Source organism: Staurois parvus, unplaced genomic scaffold, assembly GCF_062004578.1.
Source record: "Staurois parvus isolate SC_StPar_1 unplaced genomic scaffold, SC_StPar_1.0 ptg000413l, whole genome shotgun sequence".
Taxonomy (NCBI): domain Eukaryota; kingdom Metazoa; phylum Chordata; class Amphibia; order Anura; family Ranidae; genus Staurois; species Staurois parvus.
This window is the reverse complement of record NW_028318209.1, coordinates 277,816-303,971: the sequence shown is the minus strand read 5'-3', so window position 1 is coordinate 303,971 and position 26,156 is coordinate 277,816. Positions and strand designations below refer to the sequence as shown.

The 26,156-nt window shown below is 48.0% G+C and overlaps 1 protein-coding gene across 1 annotated transcript in view; it reads right to left on the bottom strand.

The window, feature by feature from the left end:
• Window positions 1-26,156, bottom strand: part of LOC149454976 (lysyl oxidase homolog 4-like) — a gene marked incomplete at its 3' end in the record, with an annotated part of 222,569 nt that overhangs the window by 5,933 nt on the left and 190,480 nt on the right. Inside the window, 2 exon segments of the mRNA XM_089686826.1 lie at window positions 577-713; window positions 1,126-1,241. Coding sequence (XP_089542952.1) covers window positions 577-713; window positions 1,126-1,241 — 253 coding nt within the window.

The following is a 26,156-nucleotide window of genomic DNA, read 5'->3' as shown; positions in this document are numbered from 1 at the left end:
TCCCACTGACACCAATGATGGGGCACTATTCCTCCCACTGACACCAATGATGGGGCACTATTCCTCCCACTGACACCAATGATGGGGCACTATTCCTCCCACTGACACCAATGATGGGGCACTATTCCTCTCACTGACACCAATGATGGGGCACTATTCCTCTCACTGACACCAATGATGGGGCACTATTCCTCTCACTGACACCAATGATGGGACACTATTCCTTCCACTGACACCAATGATGGGACACTATTCCTCTCACTGACACCAATGATGGGGCATTTTCTACTCTCACTGGCCACACTCCAGCCCCCCTAAAGTCTGAAGGACAGTAAAGTGGCCGTTTAGAAAGTTTCTGTGCAATAAATCAATGATGGCAATGCCCACCATACCTCCACACATTCCATGTGTCCGTTTTCTTCTACAATAATGGAACTAAAGAAAATATTTCTGGGGGCCCCGACACGCTTTTGGCCCCTCCAATCACCCTGAACTCATGCCGCATTGTCTTTGTTGGTCCTTTTGGCCTTTTCTTGGCTTTGGCACAGCCGGCATAAACCAATGTTGAGTTCTCACCTGGAAAATATAGTCCCCGGGGCCGACATCTGTAATATCCACCCACTGGCAGTCGATGTCATGGCGGTAGGTGTCCCAGCAGCCCACTGTTATTCCTTGTTCACCGAAGTTGGCGCACTCATAGCGCTTCTGGATTCCTGCATATTAAACATCGTTACTAGGATGAGAAAGGTACAAGTACCGATCCGTGCTGATCACTGACTGAGTTCATTCATAACTGAAGCATAGAAAACTGTCCAGAGCCATTCCTGTCCACTCATTCTGTGCAGCTGAGGATGCGGGGATGGAGGGCTGTGTCCTCAATCTCCTTTCTCCATCCCAAAGGTGAAACATCAGAGATCTGTTTAAACCCCCCCCCCCCCCCCCCTGATACTTCACCTTACAAAATTGTAAAAAATTTAATAAAATTAAATGGGAAAAAATAATAAAAGTGAAAAAACTACTGACACCAGTGGCAGAACTACCAGGGTCGCAAAGGTCGCACCGGCCAGGGGGTCAGGGCCTTTATGGTTGGTTGAAGGTTCTAGTTCCGTCTCTGTACATCGTTACCTTTTCCACAACGTGTGTCTTCCAGGCAGAAGCTGGCTTTGTGGCCTTCAGCAACTTTGGAGCCGTTCATATTGAGGAGGTCATAGTGGGTGAAGACTTCAATACTGTGGTAATGTCTGAAGGGGGAAAGAAAAGAACAAAATAATAACCTACGAGGACGATGATGATGAGGATGATGATGAGGATGGTGATGACGGCTTCACCTAGTCATGTATGGAAAAAGACACTGCGGTCAGCCTAGGCCAGTGGTGGGCAACCTTTTTTTTCAACTGAGCCAAATCTCGCCAAAACCACGATTGAAATTTATTTTGAGAGCCACATTTTTAAAACTGAAAATATATCTCCCATATAGTAATTCATCCCCCATAGTAATTCATCCCCCATATAGTAATTCATCCCCCATATAGTAATTCATCCCCCATATAGTAATTCATCCCCCATAGTAATTCATCCCCCCTATAGTAATTCATCCCCCATATAGTAATTCATCCCCCCTATAGTAATTCATCCCCCATATAGTAATTCATCCCCCATATAGTAATTCATCCCCCATATAGTAATTCATCCCCCATATAGTAATTCATCCCCCATAGTAATTCATCCCCCCTATAGTAATTCATCCCCCATATAGTAATTCATCCCCCCTATAGTAATTCATCCCCCATATAGTAATTCATCCCCCATATAGTAATTCATCCCCCATATAGTAATTCATCCCCCATAGTAATTCATCCCCCATATAGTAATTCATCCCCCATATAGTAATTCATCCCCCATATAGTAATTCATCCCCCCTATAGTAATTCATCCCCCATATAGTAATTCATCCCCCATATAGTAATTCATCCCCCATATAGTAATTCATCCCCCATAGTAATTCATCCCCCATATAGTAATTCATCCCCCATATAGTAATTCATCCCCCATATAGTAATTCATCCCCCCTATAGTAATTCATCCCCCATATAGTAATTCATCCCCCATATAGTAATTCATCCCCCATATAGTAATTCATCCCCCATAGTAATTCATCTCCCATATAGTAATTCATCCCCCATATAGTAATTCATCCCCCATATAGTAAGTCCCCCCCCCATATAGTAAGTCCCCCATATAGTAATTCATCCCCCATATAGTAAGTCCCCCATATAGTAAGTCCCCCATATAGTAAGTCCCCCCCCATATAGTAAGTCCCCCCCCATATAGTAAGTCCCCCATATAGTAATTCATCCCCCATATAGTAAGTCCCCCCCCATATAGTAAGTCCCCCCATATAGTAAGTCCCCCATATAGTAATTCATCCCCCATATAGTAAGTCCCCCATATAGTAATTCATCCCCCATATAGTAAGTCCCCCCCCATATAGTAAGTCCCCCCATATAGTAAGTCCCCCATATAGTAATTCATCCCCCATATAGTAAGTCCCCCCTGTGTCAATTCACTTACCTTTGCTCCGCGCGTTCCTCTCGCCGTGCTTCCCGCGCCGTTCTGGTCTTCAGGGCGGACTGTGAGAGGAGAGGAGTTTGTCACGCTGCCCCGCCTACATCCTGGCTGCCCCGCCTACATCCTGACAGCTGCAGAGTCCTGACTTTTGGGGCGGCCGCCCGAGAGGAGGGAGGGGAGCGGGCGGCCGTCCGAGAGGAGGGAGGGGAGGGGGCGGCCGCCCTGCACACGCCCGTCCGAGAGGAGGGAGAGGAGGGAGGGGAGGGTAGGGGAGGTGAGGGGGCGGCCACCCTGCACATGCCCGTCCGAGAGGAGGGAGAGGAGGGAGGGGAGGGGGCGCCCGGCACACAGAAGAGCCGCATTTAAGCTGGTAAAGAGCCGCATGTGGCTCGCGAGCCGCGGCTTGCCGACCACTGGCCTAGGCGATGGATGAAGAAAACATAATTGATGGTCTTCCTCAGGAGTATATGTTCTAATTACTGGGCGCTGCCAGGATGTCGCTTTACAAAGATCTGTGCTGGGGGGGGGGGGGGGGGGGATATAGGAACCACTGAGGAAATCTAAAGACACCACCAGGAGCTCCCCACATGGAAGAAAAATATTTTTTAAATATATTTTAAAAATATTCTTCCCAAATATATCGACATGTTTGAAATACTACAATTTTGGTCATATTCAATATATATCAGAATATATGGTGTCTCTTGTACTTCAGGTTTGTTATAATTTCCCAGAAACTTAACGAATATATAGAAAGCAGAAACAGACAGAAATGATGAAATATTTCACACCCCCATGGAAGAAAAATATACTTTAAGTATACTTTAAAAATATTCTTCCCAAATATATCGACATATATTTTGAAAAACTACAATTTTGGTCATATTTAATATATCTCAAAATATATTTTTATATATATATACACACTGTATGTCCGTATGTTGCGTTTTTTATATATTACAAAGTACATGAAATATATTTTTAAAAATATATATCTTTTTAATTTATTCTTCATTTTTTTTTAATATATAAAAAAGTCATTTTAACATATTATTTTTACATATATTTGTAAACGCATTCTAAAAAAATGTAGATTAAATGTATTTTTAAAGCACCTCTCTTTTTTTCCAGGAAAAAGGTGCCGACAGAGGAAGATTGGATGATCAGAATGAATCAGATTTGTGCGACGGAAAGAATATATTATATGGATATGTTGGAGAAGTATAATATAAAGTGGAAAAAATGGGAGGAATATAGAGAAAAAGTGAAATATATGATGATGAATTATACCCCTCGAAACAAAAGTTGAGTTTAGAATTGGTTTTAGAGAAGTGAATTGCTGAGTGGGAGGGGGGGAGGGGAAAGGGAGGGGAAGTGGGATATAGATAAGTTATGTTAATAAGGATATTTCGATCTGATGTTTTTTTTGTATAGAAATAGGTGTTTGTAATTTGTATTTGGAAGAAAATTAATAAATATTTATAAAAAAAAAAAAAAAAATGTATTTTTAAAGACGCATTTCAACATACAGTATGTATATATATATATATATATACCGTATTTGCCGGCGTATAAGACGACTTTTTGACCCTTGAAAATCTTCTCAAAAGTCGGGGGTCGTCTTATACGCCGGTACACATGTTAGGGGGGCTGCGGCATTAAGTACAGGGGTTTGCAGGGGCTGACGTCTCTTACCTGGATCCAGTCCCACGACGATCCGGTCCAGAAAGCGCGGCGTCTCCTTCAGTTCGGCCACTGGATGTTCGTGCGGCTGCGCGGCTCCGCCTCCTCACCGGTGATTGGCCGCCAGAACTGTAGCTCAGGAAAGGCACACAGGCGGCCAATCACCGGCGAGGGGGCGGAGCCGAGCGGCCCCGCGAAAATTGAGTGCCGGAGCAGCAGGTAAGTGCTCTGTGTAGAGGTGCTGCTGCAACCACATATGCTGTACTGTACTAGAACAGGGTCAGCAAGTGTCAGTGGGAGGAATAGTGCCCCATCATTGGTGTCACTGATACCAATGATGGGGCACTATTCCTCCCACTGATACCAACGATGGGGCACTATTCCTCCCACTGACACCAACGATGGGGCACTATTCCTCCCCCCACTGACACCAACGATGGGGCACTATTCCCCCCCCCACTGACACCAACGATGGGGCACTATTCCTCCCCCCACTGACACCAATGATGGGGCACTATTCCACCCCTCACTGACACCAATGATGGGACACCATTCCTCCCACTGACACCAATGATGGGGCACTATTCCTCCCACTGACACCAATGATGGGGCACTATTCCTGCCACTGATACCAATGATGGGGCACCTATTCCCCCCACTGACACCAATGATGGGGCACTATTCCTCCCACTGACACCAATGATGGGGCACTATTCCTCCCACTGATACCAATGATGGGGCACTATTCCTCCCACTGATACCAATGATGGGGCACTATTCCTCCCACTGACACCAATGATGGGGCACTATTCCTCCCACTGACACCAATGATGGGGCACTATTCCTCCCACTGACACCAATGATGGGGCACTATTCCTCCCACTGACACCAATGATGGGGCACTATTCCTCCCACTGACATCAATGATGGGGCACTATTCCTCCCACTGACACCAATGATGGGGCACTATTCCTCCCACTGACACCAATGATGGGGCACTATTCCTCCCACTGACACCAATGATGGGGCACTATTCCTCCCACTGACATCAATGATGGGGCACTATTCCTCCCACTGACATCAATGATGGGGCACTATTCCTCCCACTGACACCAATGATGGGGCACTATTCCTGCCACTGACACCAATGATGGGGCACTATTCCTCCCACTGACACCAATGATGGGGCACTATTCCTCCCACTGACATCAATGATGGGGCACTATTCCTCCCACTGACACCAATGATGGGGCACTATTCCTCCCACTGACACCAACGATGGGGCACTATTCCTCCCACTGATACCAATGATGGGACACTATTCCTCCCACTGACATCAATGATGAGGCACTATTCCTCCCACTGACACCAATGATGGGGCACTATTCCTCCCACTGACACCAATGATGGGGGACTATTCCTCCCACTGACACCAATGATGGGGCACTATTCCTCCCACTGACACCAATGATGGGCACTATTCCTCCCACTGACACCAATGATGGGACACTATTCCTCCCACCGACACCAATGATGGGGCACTATTCCTCCCACTGACACCAATGATGGGGCACTATTCCTCCCACTGACACCAATGATGGGGCACTATTCCTCCCACTGGTGTGCATTGGAAGAGGGGTAGTCTTATACGGCGAGTATAGCCCAAACACTACATTTTAGCAGGAAAAGTAGGGGGGGTCGTCTTATACGCCGGCAAATACGGTATATATGTTTTTATTTAGTCACTTATTTATTTTTCACTTTTAAAAATACCATTTTGAACGCGGTTTATATTCAGTGGAGTTGATCATATATACATACATTTTGTATGTATGCGTTTTCTACTTGAGGATATACTGTGTAATATATATATATATTGAAATATATTGAATACGGCCAAAATTGTAGTATTTCAAGTACAGTATACGTCAATATATTTGGGAATAATATTTTTAAAACATATTTTTCTTCCATGGGGGTGTGAAATATTTCATGGTTTCTGTCTGTTTCCGCTGTCTATATATTCATGCAGTTTATGGGAAATTATAACAAACCTGAAGTACAAGAGACACCACTTACATGAGTACTTGGCAATGAACATATTTGTTGTACAGTGCTTGTTCCATAGTTAGTCTGGCTGAAAAAAGACAAAAGTCCATCCAGTTCAACCATTAAATAAATAAAAGTTATAATCCTCCACCCACAGTGGATCCAGAGGATACTTGTTTATGTATTTATTATTTATTTATTATTTATGTATTTGTATTATGTTGTATGGCGTCACGGAAGGCTAAAATGCTTATAAAAGAATAATAATCTCCCTAAGGAGGCCGGTGAGTCCCGAGTTTTCCTCCTTTCCAGCTCCAGGCCCGCAGGCAGGCCCCATCTCACTAGGCCTCCTGGCAGCCTTCTACCTCCAGCCTCACATCTTCCTTGGGCTCTCTCTCTACCTCTCCCACCACACTGAGCAGGCTCCTACCCTTCTAAGGGAGTCCCAGCCCCAAGCCTTCTATTGGGGACTGGCTGAAGTCTGCTAAGAGTGCAGCCAACCACTCCTCAGATCCACTCACTGCCTCCAAAGCCCTCCTCCGAAAGCCTCAGAGCAGGGGGAAATTCCAGAAGGGGCTGGCCTGTAGAGCCTCTCAGCCCTGACCACAATGTGAGCCCTCTCTGGCTATTACACCTGAGCTGCTAACCGGCTCCTGGCTAACCATTAGGGTCCAGCTCCCCGTAGCTTCAGTAAGAGGGCGCTACATTCGTATATGTGTTGCATTACAGCAGTCTATTCATTCAGAATTGCCTTCCCAATACACAAGAATGGACCAAAAAACTGCAGTCCCATCCAGGCAGCACGGGACCCTCTTCTGCCCTATGGAGGATTCCACAGTAACGTATTTGGGGTCATTTAAGAAGTGTCCAGCACACCAAAATAAACCTCAAAAATTAAAAAGCATATTGCGACTGACATGCAGAAAGTGCACATAGACAGGGTGTCCACCAATGTTTTGGAGCCCCCACTTGTAGGCAAGAGCAATCTGTTTCCTCCACTGTAGGTGGCGCTCAGCCGAATGCTACCACAGCTTGGAGAAGAAGTCAAGATAAACCTGGTTTCTTTGAGGTTTCCTGGGTCATGGAGCAGCCTGCCCATTGGCTACACTGCATCCATGGGGCCCCTGGTGGCCATTTTAGGTCAACAAGGTCTATATATGTCCCTGTCCCCGGGTTTTGGCACTTTTGCGAATTGCGTAGAGTAGGGAGAAAGCCCTTCTGACAGGGAAAGTGACTAGTAGCAGGTTAAGGTTCCTGACAAGTAAGGACAGGCTAGGAACTTGCTGTCCTGCAAGAAAGCCTCCCCTCTTGGAACTGGACTAGCAAGGCCGCACTTCACACTCTGAAACAGACGCTGTCGGCACCTCTCCTCCCGCTGCATCTTTGCGTGTGAACTGAACTGTGAGTGTTTTCCCTAAGCGGCGCTCTCCCACCGGGACGTTTGTATCGGTCACTCTCTTCAGTACAAGTTCCAAGGATTATTGCCACCGGCCTCTGTGTCTGCCGCCGCCACCGCACCTCGCTGCACCTCCCCACATGCTGGACCCCTTCTCAAAGTGATAGACATGACATGTCTGACAAAAGGATTCTGCCAAGGCCCAGAAAGGTGACAAACGTGTGAAAGGGCCCAGCAAAGCCTGGAGACATCAGTGGCTGTCACATTGCACTTTATGTGTGTGAATCTGAATAAACGTTCCATTTTTTGAGGTTCGCCTTCAGCATACCGGCTATTTCCTGAATACACCAAAAACTGAGACGCAGCAATTTTTCTGTCCCAGATCAGGACGACACGCAGTAATGCATTACTATACATTGTGATGCACCGAAACACTCGGCTCAGAGCTGCGTGGGGGCGCCATTCAGACATTACCGCAGAGCACTGAAGGGCCAGACTGTATCTTGGCTCCAAGGGTTTCTCGGGGCCCACTGCAGCCAATTGGATGTTACCTTCCACTTCAAATACAAGACAATGCCGATGTTATAGACAACTCCTTGTGTTCCTTTTCAATCGGAAACATGTGCAGCGAATCGCAGCCAATACTTCAGAGACTACGGGCAAACCCTGGCAACCCACTCGCCAAATTTCACCAATCCAACTGGAAAGAATGGAATGCTCCATGGTGGTCTAAGAAACACAAGAATTGCCGCCACAACAATCCTGTACATACAGTAGGAGAAGAGGACTAGTCTAGTATGACCTCATTCAACATGTGAAAGCAGGGCCATCTGAATAGCATCATGGGCCCCTGGGCAGTGTAATGCTCTGGGGCCCCTACCAGCCTGCCCCCAGGGGAGAGTCAGGAGGGCACAGTACAGGGGGGGGTCAGATGGCACAGTACAGGGGGATCAGGAGGGCACAGTACAGGGGGGATACAGGGGGGCACAGTACAGGGGGGGATCAGATGGCACAGTACAGGGGGAGTCAGGAGGGAACAGTACAGGGGGGTCAGGAGGGCACAGTACAGGGGGGGGGGTCAGATGGCACAGTACAGGGGGAGTCAGGAGGGAACAGTACAGGGGGGTCAGGAGGGCACAGTACAGGGGGGATACAGGGGGCACAGTACAGGGGGGATACAGGGGGCACAGTACAGGGGGGATCAGGATGACACAATACTTGGATCAGAAGGGCACAATACAAGCTCTGTGATGCTGCCTGGGCCATCCCGGGACAGCTTAGTAAAAACCATGACTATCCCACCAAATCCGGGACAGTTGGTAAGTATGATGTAATACAAGATAATCATGGGGCCTCCAATGCATCTGGTGCCCCTGGGCAGTGCCCGTGCATTAAGAGCCCTGCGCTAAAGTGGAATTTCACTTTCTCAATCAACATTGACTATTTAAAAAATTTCAAGAAAATAAAGAATGGAGACATGGATGGATGGGTGGAGACATAGATGGATGGATGGGTGGAGACATAGATGGATGGATGGGTGGAGACATGGATGGATGGAGACATGAATGGATGGGCGGAGACATAGATGGATGGATGGATGGAGACATGAATGGATGGGCGGAGACATAGATGGATGGATGGGTGGGTGGAGACATGGATGGATGGGTGGAGACATGGATGGATGGGTGGAGACATGGATGGATGGGTGGAGACATGGATTGATGGATGGAGGCATGGATGGATGGGTGGAGGCATGGATGGATGGGTGGAGACATGGATGGATGGGTGGAGACATGGATGGATGGGTGGAGATATGGATTGATGGGTGGAGACATGGATTGATGGATGGAGACGTGGATGGATGGGTGGAGACATGGATGGATGGGTGGAGATATGGATTGATGGGTGGAGACATGGATTGATGGGTGGAGACATAGATGGATGGGTGGAGACATAGATGGATGGGTGGAGACATGGATGGGTGGAGACATGGATGGATGGATGGATGGATGGATGGATGGGTGGATGGATGTATGGATGGGTGGAGACATGGATTGATGGATGGAGACATGGATGGATGGGTGGAGACATAGATGGATGGGTGGAGATATTGATTGACGGGTGGAGACATGGATTGATGGGTGGAGATATGGATTGATGGGTGGAGGCATGGATGGATGGGTGGAGACATGGATGGATGGGTGGAGATATGGATTGATGGGTGGAGACATGGATTGATGGATGGAGACATGGATGGATGGATGGAGACATGGATGGATGGATGGAGACATGGATTGATGGATGGAGACATGGATGGATGGATGGAGACATGGATGGATGGATGGAGACATGGATTGATGGATGGAGACATGGATGGAGTCATGGATGGATGGGTGGAGACATGGATGGGTGGATGGATGGGTGTTTGCTCTGAATATTGGAAATGAATTAAAAATCATTTTCAGACTTTGGTGCTCAGATACAGTTTAGTTCGACCTGAATGAAAAGTATAATTCGAACTCAACTCCAGCCCAAACGGTTTCATCTTTAGTACCTCTGCCGCCTCCATACTGCTGTCCACATCCCTGTGTAGGAGATTTCTCTGAGATTTCTATCAGTGGATGGAGGTCAGGACTGCCGATGGTGACCTCTTTTGGAAAACGTGGGTTGCCTGGCTGTCTTGCTCATCGAAAGCATCAATACTTTAAGTCCTTGGACCAGAACAAGTCTGCAGATTCCTCTGACTCCCCTTGCTGCACAACCATGGTGGGGTCATTTACGCAAAGCATGGAAGCCGGAGGATCAGCTTGACTACCAGGCAACTATTTTGAGGAGGTTAGCAGTTGAGGTCCCCGATGTTCTCTCAGTACAGGTTTCCTTTACAGCTGGGGGGGGGGGTTATAGCTGGACAGTATATTTTGACAAACATCCCCATTGATGCCCTCCATGCACCCCACGAATATCGCATCCCCCCAACATTTCTTGGTGCTGCTTTTCACCTTCTAAGTGGTTTACTCTACTGGTTTGCAGTCTCAGATCTGTGCCGAAAACCAGCCCTTCCCTTCCCATGATCTGCAGACGAGGCCTCGTGCTTTGGGAACCCGCTGCCATTTCCACGGCGATAAGTCATTAAAGGAATTATTCTCGGTTACTTTTGTTGCTCCGACAAGGAGTTGGATTCTGGAGCCCCCCTCCGGCTAACGCTGGGCCACACTTCAACTTGACTTGTCCTTTAAGTGATTGGCCCTTTGAGACTCTGTGGACGGCCACGGGGCCATTATGCTTAATAGCTTTGGAAATACAAAGAAATACGAATCGTACAGCAAGTGACGGCTCTTCACCATTGGCCGGTTCATTTCATAATGTAAAAAGTAACCTTGGCAACCAACTATTATCCCCCCCATTGTTCTGGCTTCATGTAGGGTGTACTCCAAACAATGTAGGGTGAGTTTCAATGGAGAGGGCCTCACGTCATGCTCGGCCATGTGTGTCACAAGAGCCACGAGACTGACACATAGTTACATAATTCCATAGTTAGTCTGGCTGAAAAAAGACAAAAGTCCATCCAGTTCAACAAAAAAACAAGTTATAATCCGACACCCGCAGTGGATCCAGAGGAAGGCAACAATACATACGTATACATGTCCAATAATGCAGAGAGAGGCAGTGAGAGGGCAGAAATATTTAACCTTTTCACACCGGCTGCACGCAAATGTGCGTGCCCTGCGCACTCCCTGCGCACTCCCTCCGCGCTCCCTGCGCACTCCCTGCGCACTCCCTGCGCACTCCCTGCTCACTCCCTGCGCACTCCCTGCGCACTCCCTGCTCACTCCCTGCGCACTCCCTGCGCACTCCCTGCTCACTCCCTGCGCGCTCCCTCCGCGCTCCCTGCGCACTCCCTGCGCACTCCCTGCTCACTCCCTGTGCACTCCCTCCGCGCTCCCTGCGCACTCCCTGCGCACTCCCTGCTCACTCCCTGCGCACTCCCTCCGCGCTCCCTGCGCACGCCTTGCACGCTCCCAGCGCACACAATGCGGTACTCTCGGAAAGGTCTCGATCTCCTCTTTCGATCGGGACCTTTCCCAATCATGTGACCGCCATGTTGGTGAATCACGGTGGTCACATGACCCTAAAATCCCACTCTTCCTCCCAGCTTCTGAAACCCTTAAAGGGCCGGGAGGCGCCGGTGCCAAGGGGTTAAAGAGCTCACAACAGCCAAGGCTGCCTCCAGTGGTAGGGAACCCAGCAGGCAACCAGAGAAAAACAAATGTGCCAATGGGAGGAGCACCAGACCGAAAGATGAAAGAGGCCAAATTCCTTTGATGGTATTGTGCTAAAAAAGCATCCGACATGTTTCAGGGATTACCCCCCCCCCCTCATCAGGGCTTCAGGTAACTATCTCACCCCTCCCCCTCCAGAGGATTCACCCCCCCCCCCTTCATCAGGGCTTCAGGTAACTATCTAACCCCTCCAGAGGATTCACCCCCCCCCCTTCATCAGGGCTTCAGGTAACTATCTCACCCCTCCCCCTCCAGAGGATTCACCCCCCCCTTCATCAGGGCTTCAGGTAACTATCTAACCCCTCCCCATCCAGAGGATTCACCCCCCCCCCCTTCATCAGGGCTTCAGGTAACTATGTAACCCCTCCCCATCCAGAGGATCCCCCCCCTTCATCAGGGCTTCAGGTAACTATGTAACCCCTCCCCCTTCAGAGGATTTCCCCCCCCCCCCTTCATCAGGGCTTCAGGTAACTATGTAACCCCTCCCCATCCAGAGGATCCCCCCCCCCTTCATCAGGGCTTCAGGTAACTATGTAACCCCTCCCCCTTCAGAGGATTCACCCCCCCCCCCTTCATCAGGGCTTCAGGTAACTATGTAACCCCTCCCCCTCCAGAAGATGCCCCCTCCTTCATCAGGGCTTCAGGTAACTATGTAACCCCTCCCCCTCCAGAGGATTACCCCCCCCCCCTCTTGACCAGGCCATTCATATAATGAACTCTGTGTAGGTATTCTCCCTGAGGTCATCACAGAGGACAAGGGGGCGCTCTTTACGTCTGGAGGAAAAGAAATGTCATCTCCAAACACGGAAAGGTTTCTTCACAGTAAGAGCTGAGAATGTGGAATAGACTCCCTCCAGAGTTGGGTGTGGCCAGCTCAGTGGGTTGCTGTAGGAAAGTCCTGGATCCTTATTGGATACACAGAATATAACTGGATATAACATTTATAGGGAAAGGTGATCCCGGGAATATCCGATTATTGATCCCGGGAATATCCGATTATTGATCCCGGGAATATCCGATTATTGATCCAGGGAATATCTGATTATTGATCCAGGGAATATCCGATTGCCTCTCGGGGGATCAGGAAGGAATGTTTCCCCTGCAGGAGCAAATTGGATCGTGCTTTGCTGGGATTTTTTTTGCCTTCCTCTGGATAAACTGTGTAACTATGGAACTATGTAACTATGTAACTGTGTAACTATGTAACTGTGTAACTGTGTAACTGTGTAACTGTGTAACTGTGTAACTATGTAACTGTGTAACTATGTAACTATGTAACTGTGTAACTGTGTAACTATGTAACTGTGTAACTATGTAACTATGTAACTGTGTAACTGTGTAACTATGTAACTGTGTAACTGTGTAACTGTGTAACTATGTAACTGTGTAACTGTGTAACTGTGTAACTGTGTAACTGTGTAACTATGTAACTGTGTAACTATGGAACTGTGTAACTATGTAACTGTGTAACTGTGTAACTATGTAACTGTGTAACTGTGTAACTATGTAACTGTGTAACTATGGAACTATGTAACTATGTAACTATGTAACTGTGTAACTGTGTAACTATGTAACTGTGTAACTGTGTAACTGTGTAACTATGTAACTGTGTAACTGTGTAACTGTGTAACTGTGTAACTGTGTAACTATGTAACTGTGTAACTATGGAACTGTGTAACTATGTAACTGTGTAACTGTGTAACTATGTAACTGTGTAACTGTGTAACTATGTAACTGTGTAACTATGGAACTATGTAACTGTGTAACTGTGTAACTGTGTAACTGTGTAACTATGTAACTGTGTAACTATGTAACTATGGAACTGTGTAACTATGTAACTGTGTAACTGTGTAACTATGTAACTATGTAACTGTGTAACTATGTAACTGTGTAACTATGTAACTATGTAACTGTGTAACTATGTAACTGTGTAACTGTGTAACTATGTAACTGTGTAACTGTGTAACTATGTAACTGTGTAACTATGTAACTATGTAACTGTGTAACTGTGTAACTGTGTAACTATGGAACTGTGTAACTATGTAACTGTGTAACTGTGTAACTGTGTAACTGTGTAACTGTGTAACTGTGTAACTATGTAACTATGGAACTGTGTAACTATGTAACTGTGTAACTGTGTAACTGTGTAACTGTGTAACTGTGTAACTGTGTAACTATGTAACTGTGTAACTATGTAACTATGGAACTGTGTAACTATGTAACTGTGTAACTGTGTAACTATGTAACTATGTAACTGTGTAACTATGTAACTGTGTAACTGTGTAACTGTGTAACTATGTAACTGTGTAACTGTGTAACTGTGTAACTGTGTAACTGTGTAACTATGTAACTGTGTAACTGTGTAACTGTGTAACTATGTAACTGTGTAACTGTGTAACTGTGTAACTATGTAACTATGTAACTATGTAACTGTGTAACTATGTAACTGTGTAACTGTGGCAGTTTTCATTCATGGCTTGACTTGAATGTAAGTGTTTTGGGGTTTCTGGTGATCACATTTACTTCTAGATGGTAAAAAACGTTCACAAGATTTATTCGTTTCTTTTAAAATCTTTTCTACATGCTGCCCCCCCCCCCCCATCACAATGCCGGCTTTGGAATATCACCAATATTGAGGAGCGGTGGGCTCTGGCAGGATTTGCTGGAGGGGGAGGGTATATTAGCGCAGCGGTATGTTAGAAATCACTTTCGCGGCGCTGAGACGCTGCCTGCTGCTCCTGACAAGGTGGTGCTGCGAGAGCGGCTCGTTAGAATCCAGCTCATCTGGCGTTATCACAACTTCCTATTATTCTCTTCTGCGTGAGCTCCTTCTGTCGATGGAAATTCAATGGAATCAAAGAAAATCTAATTTGACCCGAACGCCGCGCCTGTAATCTGTTCCTTGTGACTGAAACCTGACGCGGAGGAAGTTTCCTTTTCATGCAGAACGCGGATGTGTGCGGGAAAAGTTCACGAGACACTAAATACAGATTGAAGAATAAACACAAAACGTTTCAGATTTGAAGTCGATGGAAACTGAATGACAATTCGTTCCCTCAAACCGTTTCTTAACCGCTTACCTGCCGGGGGCAAGTTTTTATAATTTTTTCACACACGGTAAAATCAGATTTTTGGGGATTGTTTTTGCTAGAAAATGTCTTAGAAACCCCAAATATGAAATATATTTCCTCAAAGCAGAAGTCCCGGAGAAGAGAAGGGCGGCCATTGCAATCTGTGATGTCATATAATATCGTCTAGCAAATGGAAATGTTCAGGGAAAAAAAAGACAAATTAAATCTGAGATAATAGAACATTAGACAGAATTAATATAAGTGCCCAATTTATGGCAAAATATAAAAGATGTATATATGAGTATAGAACCAGCGCCAGTATAGAACCAGCGCCAGTATAGAACCAGCGCCAGCGCCAGTATAGAACCAGCGCCAGTATAGAACCAGCGCCAATATAGAACCAGCACCAGTATAGAACCAGCACCAGTATAGAACCAGCACCAGTATAGTACCAGCGCCAGTATAGAACCAGCGCCAGTATAGAACCAGCGCCAGTATAGAACCAGCGCCAATATAGAACCAGCGCCAATATAGAACCAGCACCAGTATAGAACCAGCGCCAGTATAGAACCAGCGCCAATATAGAACCAGCACCAGTATAGAACCAGCACCAGTATAGAACCAGCGCCAATATAGAACCAGCGCCAATATAGAACCAGCCAGTATAGTACCAGCGCCAGTATAGAACCAGCACCAATATAGAACCAGCGCCAGTATAGAACCAGCACCAGTATAGAACCAGCACCAGTATAGAACCAGCGCCAGTATAGAACCAGCGCCAGTATAGAACCAGCACCAGTATAGAACCAGCGCCAATATAGAACCAGCGCCAGTATAGAACCAGCGCCAGTATAGAACCAGCGCCAGTATAGAACCAGCGCCAGTATAGAACCAGCGCCAGTATAGTACCAGCGCCAGTATAGTACCAGCGCCAGTATAGAACCAGCCAGTATAGTACCAGCGCCAGTATAGAACCAGCACCAGTATAGAACCAGCACCAATATAGAACCAGCGCCAGTATAGAACCAGCGCCAGTATAGAACCAGCGCCAGTATAGAACCAGCGCCAGTATAGTACCAGCGCCAGTATAGTACCAGCGCCAGTATAGAACCAGCCAGTATAGTACCAGCACCAGTATAGAACCAGCACCAGTATAGAACCAGCACCAATATAGAACCAGCGCCAGTATAGAACCAGCGCCAGTATAGAACCAGCGCCAGTATAGAACCAGCGCCAATATAGAACCAGCACCAGTATAGAACCAGCACCAGTATAGAACCAGCACCAATATAGAACCAGCGCCAGTATAGTACCAGCGCCAGTATAGAACCAGCACCAATATAGAACCAGCGCCAGTATAGAACCAGCACCAGTATAGAACCAGCACCAGTATAGAACCAGCGCCAATATAGAACCAGCGCCAGTATAGAACCAGCGCCAATATAGAACCAGCACCAGTATAGAACCAGCACCAGTATAGAACCAGCGCCAATATAGAACCAGCGCCAGTATAGAACCAGCGCCAGTATAGAACCAGCCAGTATAGTACCAGCGCCAGTATAGAACCAGCGCCAGTATAGAACCAGCACCAGTATAGAACCAGCGCCAGTATAGAACCAGCGCCAATATAGAACCAGCACCAGTATAGAACCAGCACCAGTATAGAACCAGCGCCAATATAGAACCAGCGCCAGTATAGAACCAGCGCCAGTATAGAACCAGCCAGTATAGTACCAGCGCCAGTATAGAACCAGCGCCAATATAGAACCAGCGCCAATATAGAACCAGCACCAGTATAGAACCAGCGCCAATATAGAACCAGCGCCAGTATAGAACCAGCGCCAGTATAGAACCAGCGCCAGTATAGAACCAGCGCCAGTATAGAACCAGCGCCAGTATAGAACCAGCGCCAGTATAGTACCAGCGCCAGTATAGTACCAGCGCCAGTATAGAACCAGCGCCAGTATAGAACCAGCGCCAGTATAGAACCAGCGCCAGTATAGAACCAGCGCCAATATAGAACCAGCGCCAATATAGAACCAGCGCCAGTATAGAACCAGCGCCAGTATAGTACCAGCGCCAGTATAGAACCAGCGCCAGTATAGAACCAGCGCCAGTATAGAACCAGCGCCAGTATAGAACCAGCGCCAGTATAGAACCAGCACCAGTATAGAACCAGCACCAGTATAGAACCAGCACCAGTATAGAACCAGCGCCAATATAGAACCAGCGCCAGTATAGAACCAGCGCCAGTATAGAACCAGCGCCAGTATAGTACCAGCGCCAGTATAGTACCAGCGCCAGTATAGAACCAGCGCCAATATAGAACCAGCGCCAGTATAGAACCAGCGCCAGTATAGAACCAGCGCCAGTATAGAACCAGCGCCAATATAGAACCAGCACCAATATAGAACCAGCGCCAGTATAGAACCAGCGCCAATATAGAACCAGCACCAATATAGAACCAGCGCCAGTATAGAACCAGCACCAATATAGAACCAGCGCCAGTATAGAACCAGCGCCAGTATAGAACCAGCGCCAATATAGAACCAGCGCCAATATAGAACCAGCGCCAGTATAGAACCAGCGCCAGTATAGAACCAGCGCCAATATAGAACCAGCGCCAGTATAGAACCAGCGCCAGTATAGAACCAGCGCCAGTATAGAACCAGCGCCAATATAGAACCAGCGCCAATATAGAACCAGCGCCAGTATAGAACCAGCGCCAGTATAGAACCAGCGCCAATATAGAACCAGCGCCAATATAGAACCAGCGCCAGTATAGAACCAGCGCCAGTATAGAACCAGCGCCAGTATAGTACCAGCGCCAGTATAGAACCAGCGCCAGTATAGAACCAGCGCCAGTTTAGAACCAGCGCCAGTATAGAACCAGCGCCAGTATAGTACCAGCGCCAGTATAGAACCAGCGCCAGTATAGAACCAGCGCCAGTATAGAACCAGCACCAGTATAGAACCAGCGCCAGTATAGAACCAGCGCCATGGAAATTGTGTAAGACAACAGTAAGCTGCAGAACCCAACCTATAAACTTACAGGATATACAAAGCTTCACAAAAATATAAAAAAAAATAACCACTTCCTGACCGGCCGTTGCATATAAACGGTCAGACGGTGGCAGCGCAGGGGCGGGGGACAGTTTATAAACGGCCTCTCCGCACCCTGCTTGTGCGCGCTCCCTGGAAGCGCGCAGCACCACGATCCGGTGCCCACTGTGTCCTCCTCTGTACGAGGTCCCGATCATGTGATCACTGATTGGCCAATCAGTGATCACATGCAAAGTAGTAAGAAAGATGTCACTTGTGACATCATTGCTTACTACGTGTGAAATCTGTGAATGATCACAGAGGTCACATGGTACAGGGCTATTCACAAAAGCCTTGTACCATGTGACAAGCTGTGACCAATCACAGCTCACACAGTATTTCTCAATGGCTGCAGGAATGCAGCCAGAGAGAAGGAGAAATGATTCCTCTTACAGCCTTTATGGGTGTAAAAGCAATCAGTGTAAAAAAAAAAAAATCTTCATCACCCCCCACAAGTAGTACAGTGTCACCATGGTGACCATGTACTGCTAGGGTGACAGTATGTAAAAAAAATAATAAATAAATAAAAAATAATAATATAAAAAAATAAAATAAAAATGTAAAAAAAAATGTTTAAAAATTATAATTTTTGGTTATAAACTAATTTGGATTTTTTTTTTTTTTACTAAAAAGATAACGGAATACATTTTGGCTAAGATTTATGATGAAATATTATTTATTTGCAAAATTTTATAAAAAAAACACTTTTTTTCAAAATTTTTGGATATTTCATTTACATAGCAAAAAAAAATACAAATCCCAGTGGTGAATAAATACCACCAAAATAAAGCTTTATCTGTCTCAAAAAAATTGTAAAAAATTCATTTGGGTACAGTGTTGCATAACCGCGCAATTGTCATTCAAAGTGTGATAGCGCTGAAAGCTGAAAATTGGCCTGGTCAGGAAGGGGGGAAAGTGTCCGGACTGGAAGGGGGGGGAAAGTGTCCGGACTGGAAGGGGGGGAAAGTGTCCGGACTGGAAGGGGGGAAAGTGTCCGGACTGGAAGGGGGGGAAAGTGTCCGGACTGGAAGGGGGGGAAAGTGTCCGGACTGGAAGGGGGTGAAAGTGTTCGGACTGGAAGGGGGGGAAAGTGTCCGGACTGGAAGGGGGGGAAAGTGTCCGGACTGGAAGGGGGTGAAAGTGTCCGGACTGGAAGGGGGTGAAAGTGTGCGGACTGGAAGGGGGTGAAAGTGTCCGGACTGGAAGGGGGTGAAAGTGTCCGGACTGGAAGGAGGTGAAAGTGTCCGGACTGGAAGGGGGGGAAAGTGTCCGGACTGGAAGGGGGGGAAAGTGTCCGGACTGGAAGGGGGGGAAAGTGTCCGGACTGGAAGGGGGGGAAAGTGTCCGGACTGGAAGGGGGTGAAAGTGTCCGGACTGGAAGGGGGGGAAAGTGTCCGGACTGGAAGGGGGGGAAAGTGTCCGGACTGGAAGGGGGGGGAAAGTGTCCGGACTGGAAGGGGGTGAAAGTGTTCGGACTGGAAGGGGGGGAAAGTGTCCAGACTGGAAGGGGGGGAAAGTGTCCGGACTGGAAGGGGGTGAAAGTGTCCGGACTGGAAGGGGGTGAAAGTGTGCGGACTGGAAGGGGGTGAAAGTGTCCGGACTGGAAGGGGGTGAAAGTGTCCGGACTGGAAGGAGGTGAAAGTGTCCGGACTGGAAGGGGGGGAAAGTGTCCGGACTGGAAGGGGGGGAAAGTGTCCGGACTGGAAGGGGGGGAAAGTGTCCGGACTGGAAGGGGGGGAAAGTGTCCGGACTGGAAGGGGGTGAAAGTGTTCGGACTGGAAGGGGGGGAAAGTGTCCAGACTGGAAGGGGGGGAAAGTGTCCGGACTGGAAGGGGGGGGAAAGTGTCCGGTCAGGAAGGGGGTAAAAGTGTCCGGTCAGGAAGGGGGTAAAAGTGTCCGGTCTGGAAGTGGTTAAATACATACAAAAGTGTAACAAAAAATGTGACAAAACAATAAAAAACAATATTTTAAATCAATATGAAATCCAGCAAAAAATAAAAAGTCCAAAAGTTCAAATAATCAATAATGTCCAAAATAATTGATCACCAAGTGAATCCGCCACTACAAATGGTTGAATAGAACTCACCAGAGTAATATGCGGATTGTTGAAATACCAGCCTATAGTACTTGTTACTCTGGGAGCAATAATATATATGGTGACACCAACAATGAAGAAATGACGGATGAAATCCAACAGATGATGTTCTGCAAAGCTGAAATCCACTCCAAAGGTGATTTAGTATCCAAACTGAGAGATGATCAGACCGTCACTCGAAAGAAGAAAGCGACCAATCACGGTGCGGTATGTTTTAAAAAATCATCAAACTTTAATGAAGAAATGCACTTCCAAGCAAGGAGTCCGGACTGACCCCAGTATAGACCGCGTGTGTAATGAGTACAAGCGACTGAGACCCAGCTAAACATGCCCAAGCAACGTGCAAGCAGACCAGGAGCGTGCTGAACGCCACATCCAAAGGCACCGCCCTAAGCGTTTCGTCATCGACGTCCTCAGGGAGCAGAATGTCCAAAGAGGAGGAGGAGACTTTGTATCCAAATAATGTATTTGTATTGCTGTCACATTGTACGGTGCGCTCCCCCGTCTCTGTAAGGGACAGAAGTTATGGGGTTAATGCCGGCCATAGACGGGTCAAAAATCGGCCGATTTTTTTAACGTTGGTGGTAACATCGGCCAATCGAACGACCGATTTTTCATTTTTTTTTTAAATCGGCCGATGTTCGACCCGTCTATGGCCAGCATTAGGCCTGCTAATGAACACCGCCACCTTCAGGCCGCAGTGACATCTACAGCGCAACATGTTCAGAATTGTAATTGTCAGCTGCAATTACAGTAGTAAAATAAACGAATAAACATTTTTTTTTAAAAAAGATGAAAAAAAAGTTTAAACTTGTTTTTACATTTTTTGTGCTTTTTTTTTTAACACATTTTACATAAAAAAACCCCCCAACCCTTATATATCCTTATGATGGGGGATAGGGTGGGGGATGGGGGGAATCACATTGTAGCGGAATCACATTACAGAAGACCGATCGTTATTCTTCGAGGGACAAAAACCGAGACGAGAAAAGATGAGAACTTCTTTGTATTTCTAAAGCTCAAATTGGAGGCGTACAATTATCTTCGGAGGGACGAGGTCTAATCAGCTTCCTATTCATGATCTGCTCTAAAAGAAAATCACCGGCATTGTAATAGAGCTGCAAATAACCGATTGGATGGGCCGCGAGTGTCCCCACCGCACCGCGGACAAGGCTGGGGCCCGGCTGCGACCCCGTTCTCTGGACTCTTGTCTGTCCAACCAGGACAGACAATGGACAATTCTTCAGTGACCCGGAGTTCCCAACGTCCGGCTGTGATTGGATGACGTTCATGAAGAACGATGTGTGACGGTCTGACAGTGTGTGCCTCTACACCGAACATCATCCCGTGTCCAGGGCAAAGATGGGGAAACTGCACCCCCTGCCTATTGGATACCCCAAACCCCTCCCTCACCCCATTGGGTGGAGAGGAGGACGGGGCCAATAGCGGCACAGGACACAATGTTTGGAATGTTTGTGGTACACTGCAGCAAATTGAAAAGATTAAGATTGGCACACATACATTGGGCGAAGGGAAAAATGTCTCTAGGTCTGTGGTGTCACCGGGAGAGAAAATGTCCGTGCATCAGCGGTGTCACTGAAAGCAAAAAAAAAATCTCAATTCAGTGGTGTCACCAGGAGAAACGTTGTCCCTGCACCAGTGGCATCACTGAAAGGAAACAATTCCCAAGTCAGTGGTGTCACCGGGAGAAAAATTGTCTCTGCGTCAGCGGTGTCACTGAAAGGAAAAAAGAGTTTGGGGACGGCCCCTTCCTGTTCTAACATGACTGCCCACCAGTGCACAAAGCAAGGTCCATAAAGACATGGAGGAGCCAGTTTGGGGTGGAGGAACTTGACTGTCCTGCACAGAGTCCTGACCTCAACCCCATAGAACACCTTTGGGATGAATTAGAGCGGAGACTGCGAGCCAGGCCTCCTCCCCCGACATCAGTGCCCCTCCCCCGACATCAGTGCCTCCTCCCCCGACATCAGTGCCTGACCTGACAAATGTGCTTCTGGAAGAATGGTCCAACCTTCCCATAGACACCCTCCTAAACCTTGTGGACGGCCTTCCCAGAAGAGTTGGAGCTGTTATAGCTGCAAAGGGCGGGGCCAACTCAGTATTGAACCCTACGGACTAAGACTGGGGGGCCATTAAAGGTCATGTGTGTGGAAAGGGCGGGGTCAACTCAATATTGAACCCTACGGACTAAGACTGGGGGGCCATTAAAGGTCATGTGTAGGGAAAGGGCGGGGCCAACTCAATATTGAACCCTACGGACTAAAACTAGGGGGCCATTAAAGGTCATGTGTGTGGAAACGACGGGGCCAACTCAATATTGGACCCTACGGACTAAGACTGGGGGGCCATTAAAGGTCATGTGTGTGGAAAGGGCGGGGCCAACTCAATATTGAACCCTACGGACTAAGACTGGGGGGTCATTAAAGGTCATGTGCGTGGAAAGGGCGGGGCCAACTCAATATTGAACCCTATGGACTAAGACTGGGGGGTCATTAAAGGTCATGTGCATGGAAAGGGTTGGGCCAACTCAATATTGAACCCTACGGACTAAGACTGGGGGGCCATTAAAGGTAATGTGCATGGAAAGGGCGGGGCCAACTCAATATTGAACCCTACGGACTAAAACTAGGGGGCCATTAAAGGTCATGTGTGTGGAAACGACGGGGCCAACTCAATATTGGACCCTACGAACTAAGACTGGGGGCCATTAAAGGTCATGTGTGTGGAAAGGGCGGGGCCAACTCAATATTGAACCCTACGGACTAAGACTGGGGGGCCATTAAAGGTCATGTGTGTGGAAAGGGCGGGGCCAACTCAATATTGAACCCTACGGACTAAGACTGGGGGGTCATTAAAGGTCATGTGCGTGGAAAGGGTGGGGCCAACTCAATATTGAACCCTACGGACTAAAACTAGGGGGCCATTAAAGGTCATGTGTGTGGAAACGACGGGGCCAACTCAATATTGGACCCTACGGACTAAGACTGGGGGGCCATTAAAGGTAATGTGCATGGAAAGGGCAGGGCCAACTCAATATTGAACCCTACGGACTAAAACTAGGGGGCCATTAAAGGTCATGTGTGTGGAAACGACGGGGCCAACTCAATATTGGACCCTACGGACTAAGACTGGGGGCCATTAAAGGTCATGTGTGTGGAAAGGGCGGGGCCAACTCAATATTGAACCCTACGGACTAAGACTGGGGGGCCATTAAAGGTCATGTGTGTGGAAAGGGCGGGGCCAACTCAATATTGAACCCTACAGACTAAGACTGGGGGGCCATTAAAGGTCATGTGTGTGGAAAGGGCGGGGCCAAATCAATATTGAACCCTACGGACTAAGACTGGGGGGCCATTAAAGGGAATGTGCGTGGAAAGGCGGGCCAACTCAATATTGAACCCTACGGACTAAGACTGGGAGGCCATTAAAGGTCATGCATGTGGGAAGGCTGGCCGACCAATACTTGGGGCCAGTGGTCTCCATACTACGGCCTCCCAGGTGTTGAGGAACTGCAAGTCCTATGGGGCCTTGCAAGACTCTGACAGCCACAGGCAAGACTCCAAGAGGCAGAGGCATGATGGGACTTGTAGTACTTCAACAGCTGGAGGGCCAACTCAATATTGAACCCTACGGACTAAGACTGGGGGGCCATTAAAGGTCATGTGCGTGGAAAGGCAGGTGGACCAATACTTGGGGCCAGTGGTCTTCAAACTACAGCCCTCCAGGTGTTGAGGAACTGCAAGTCCTATGGGGACTTTCAAGGCTCTGACAGCCACAGGCAAGACTCTCAGAGGCAGAGGCATGATGGGACTTGTAGTACTTCAACAGCTGGAGGGCCAACCCAATATTGAACCCTACGGACTGAGACTGGGGGGCCATTAAAGGTTATGTGCGGAGAAAGGGCGGGGCCAACTCAATATTGAACCCTACGGACTAAGACTGGGAGGCCATTAAAGGTCATGTGTGTGGGAAGGGCGGGGCCAACTCAATATTGAACCCTACGGACTAAGACTGGGGGGCCATTAAAGGTCATGTGTGTGGGAAGGGCGGGGCCAACTCAATATTGAACCCTACGGACTAAGACTGGGGGGCCATTAAAGGTCAAGTGTGTGGAAAGGGCGGGGCCAACTCAATATTGAACCCTCTGGACTAAGACTGGGGGGCCATTAAAGGTCATGTGCGTGGAAAGGGCGGGGCCAACTCAATATTGAACCCTACGGACTAAAACTGGGGGGCCATTAAAGGTCATGTGTATGGAAAGGGCGGGGCCAACTCAATATTGAACCCTACGGACTAAAACTGGGGGGCCATTAAAGGTCATGTGTGTGGAAAGGGCGGGGCCAACTCAATATTGAACCCTACGGACTAAAACTGGGGGGCCATTAAAGGTCATGTGTATGGAAAGGGCGGGGCCAACTCAATATTGAACCCTACGGACTAAAACTGGGGGGCCATTAAAGGTCATGTGTGTGGAAAGGGCGGGGCCAACTCAATATTGAACCCTACGGACTAAGACTGGGAGGCCATTAAAGGTCCTGTGTGTGGAAAGGGCGGGGCCAACTCAATATTGAACCCTACGGACTAAGACTGGGGGGCCATTAAAGGTCATGTGTGTGGAAAGGCCAGCGGCAATATAGTGTATATGGGGGGGGGACAATACTTGGGGCAATATAGTGTATATGGGGCGGGGACAATACTTGGGGCAATATAGTGTATATACGGGGGGGGGGACAATACTTGGGGCAATATAGTGTATATACGGGGGGGGGGACAATACTTGGGGCAATATAGTGTATATACGGGGGGGGGACAATACTTGGGGCAATACAGTGTATCTGACGGCCATTCAGGTGAGGGTGTCCGGCCCAAACGCAGCGGCTGTACGGATGTCTGTTGCCTCCCAATTGACATGAAGGGCACTGCCTGCACAGAGATTCACGGAACACCTCTGCACCCCCACATGGGCACACACGGCCCTCCCATGGGTGTATGCTGTAGCACGCCCGTGTGAACAAGGCCTTTGGGTTTCCATCCACTCCAGTGACGTCCCGGCGTAGTGCCTGAAGAACGCTCGGAGGTTTTGTACCCTAAAGATGAAATCGTTTTTTTTTTCCTTTGCTGCCATAACTCTGCTGAGCCGATCGGCATCCAGCGCTACATCGATATTTCTCTCGTATTCTTCCTCGCCGCTTGTGTTTGGTAATTAGCGCATATTTTATGGCGGACCGCAGGGAGCACCGGAGTCTCCTGTTCGGTTATTTATGAGATTTCCGCTTCTTCCGAGTTTGTTCCTCTCTTGTACAGAAATATTTCTTGGATTAACTCTTTATATGTATATTTGGGTTCAACAAAACATACAAAAGAGTGAAGATTTAGGACTCACTGATGTCTGATACAGGAAGGTGCGAAGGAACCGATTTGGATCCCAATTGTGGGGCAGCAAATCTGAGGCTGTTTGATGAACTCACCATCAATATGCTCATGCAGGGCCACTGAGAAGAGGGTGACCACCCGTCCCCCTGTACAGGGCCTGGGACAAAGGGGCCCAAGGAGCTGAGGAGAAGAAAGGGAGCCTGGGCAGGAGGGGGTGGCGTTGGTGGCAATGACTGGAACCAATCCCCGGTAGTTCCCCTGCAGCAGCTGAAAGTGGTGGGAGGGAGAGAAGGAGAAGCTGTTTTTCAGATGCTGCAGGGGAAGTAGAATGTAATCCTACGCCCACAGTTGATCCAGAGGAAGGCAAAAAAAACTGCTGAGAACAGGGTGACCACCCATCCCCCTGTACAGGGCCTGGGCACCATCAGTGGAATAAAGGGGCCCAAGGAGCTGAGGAGAAGAAAGGGAGCCTGGGCAGGAGGGGGTGGCGTTGGTGGCAATGACTGGAACCAATCCCC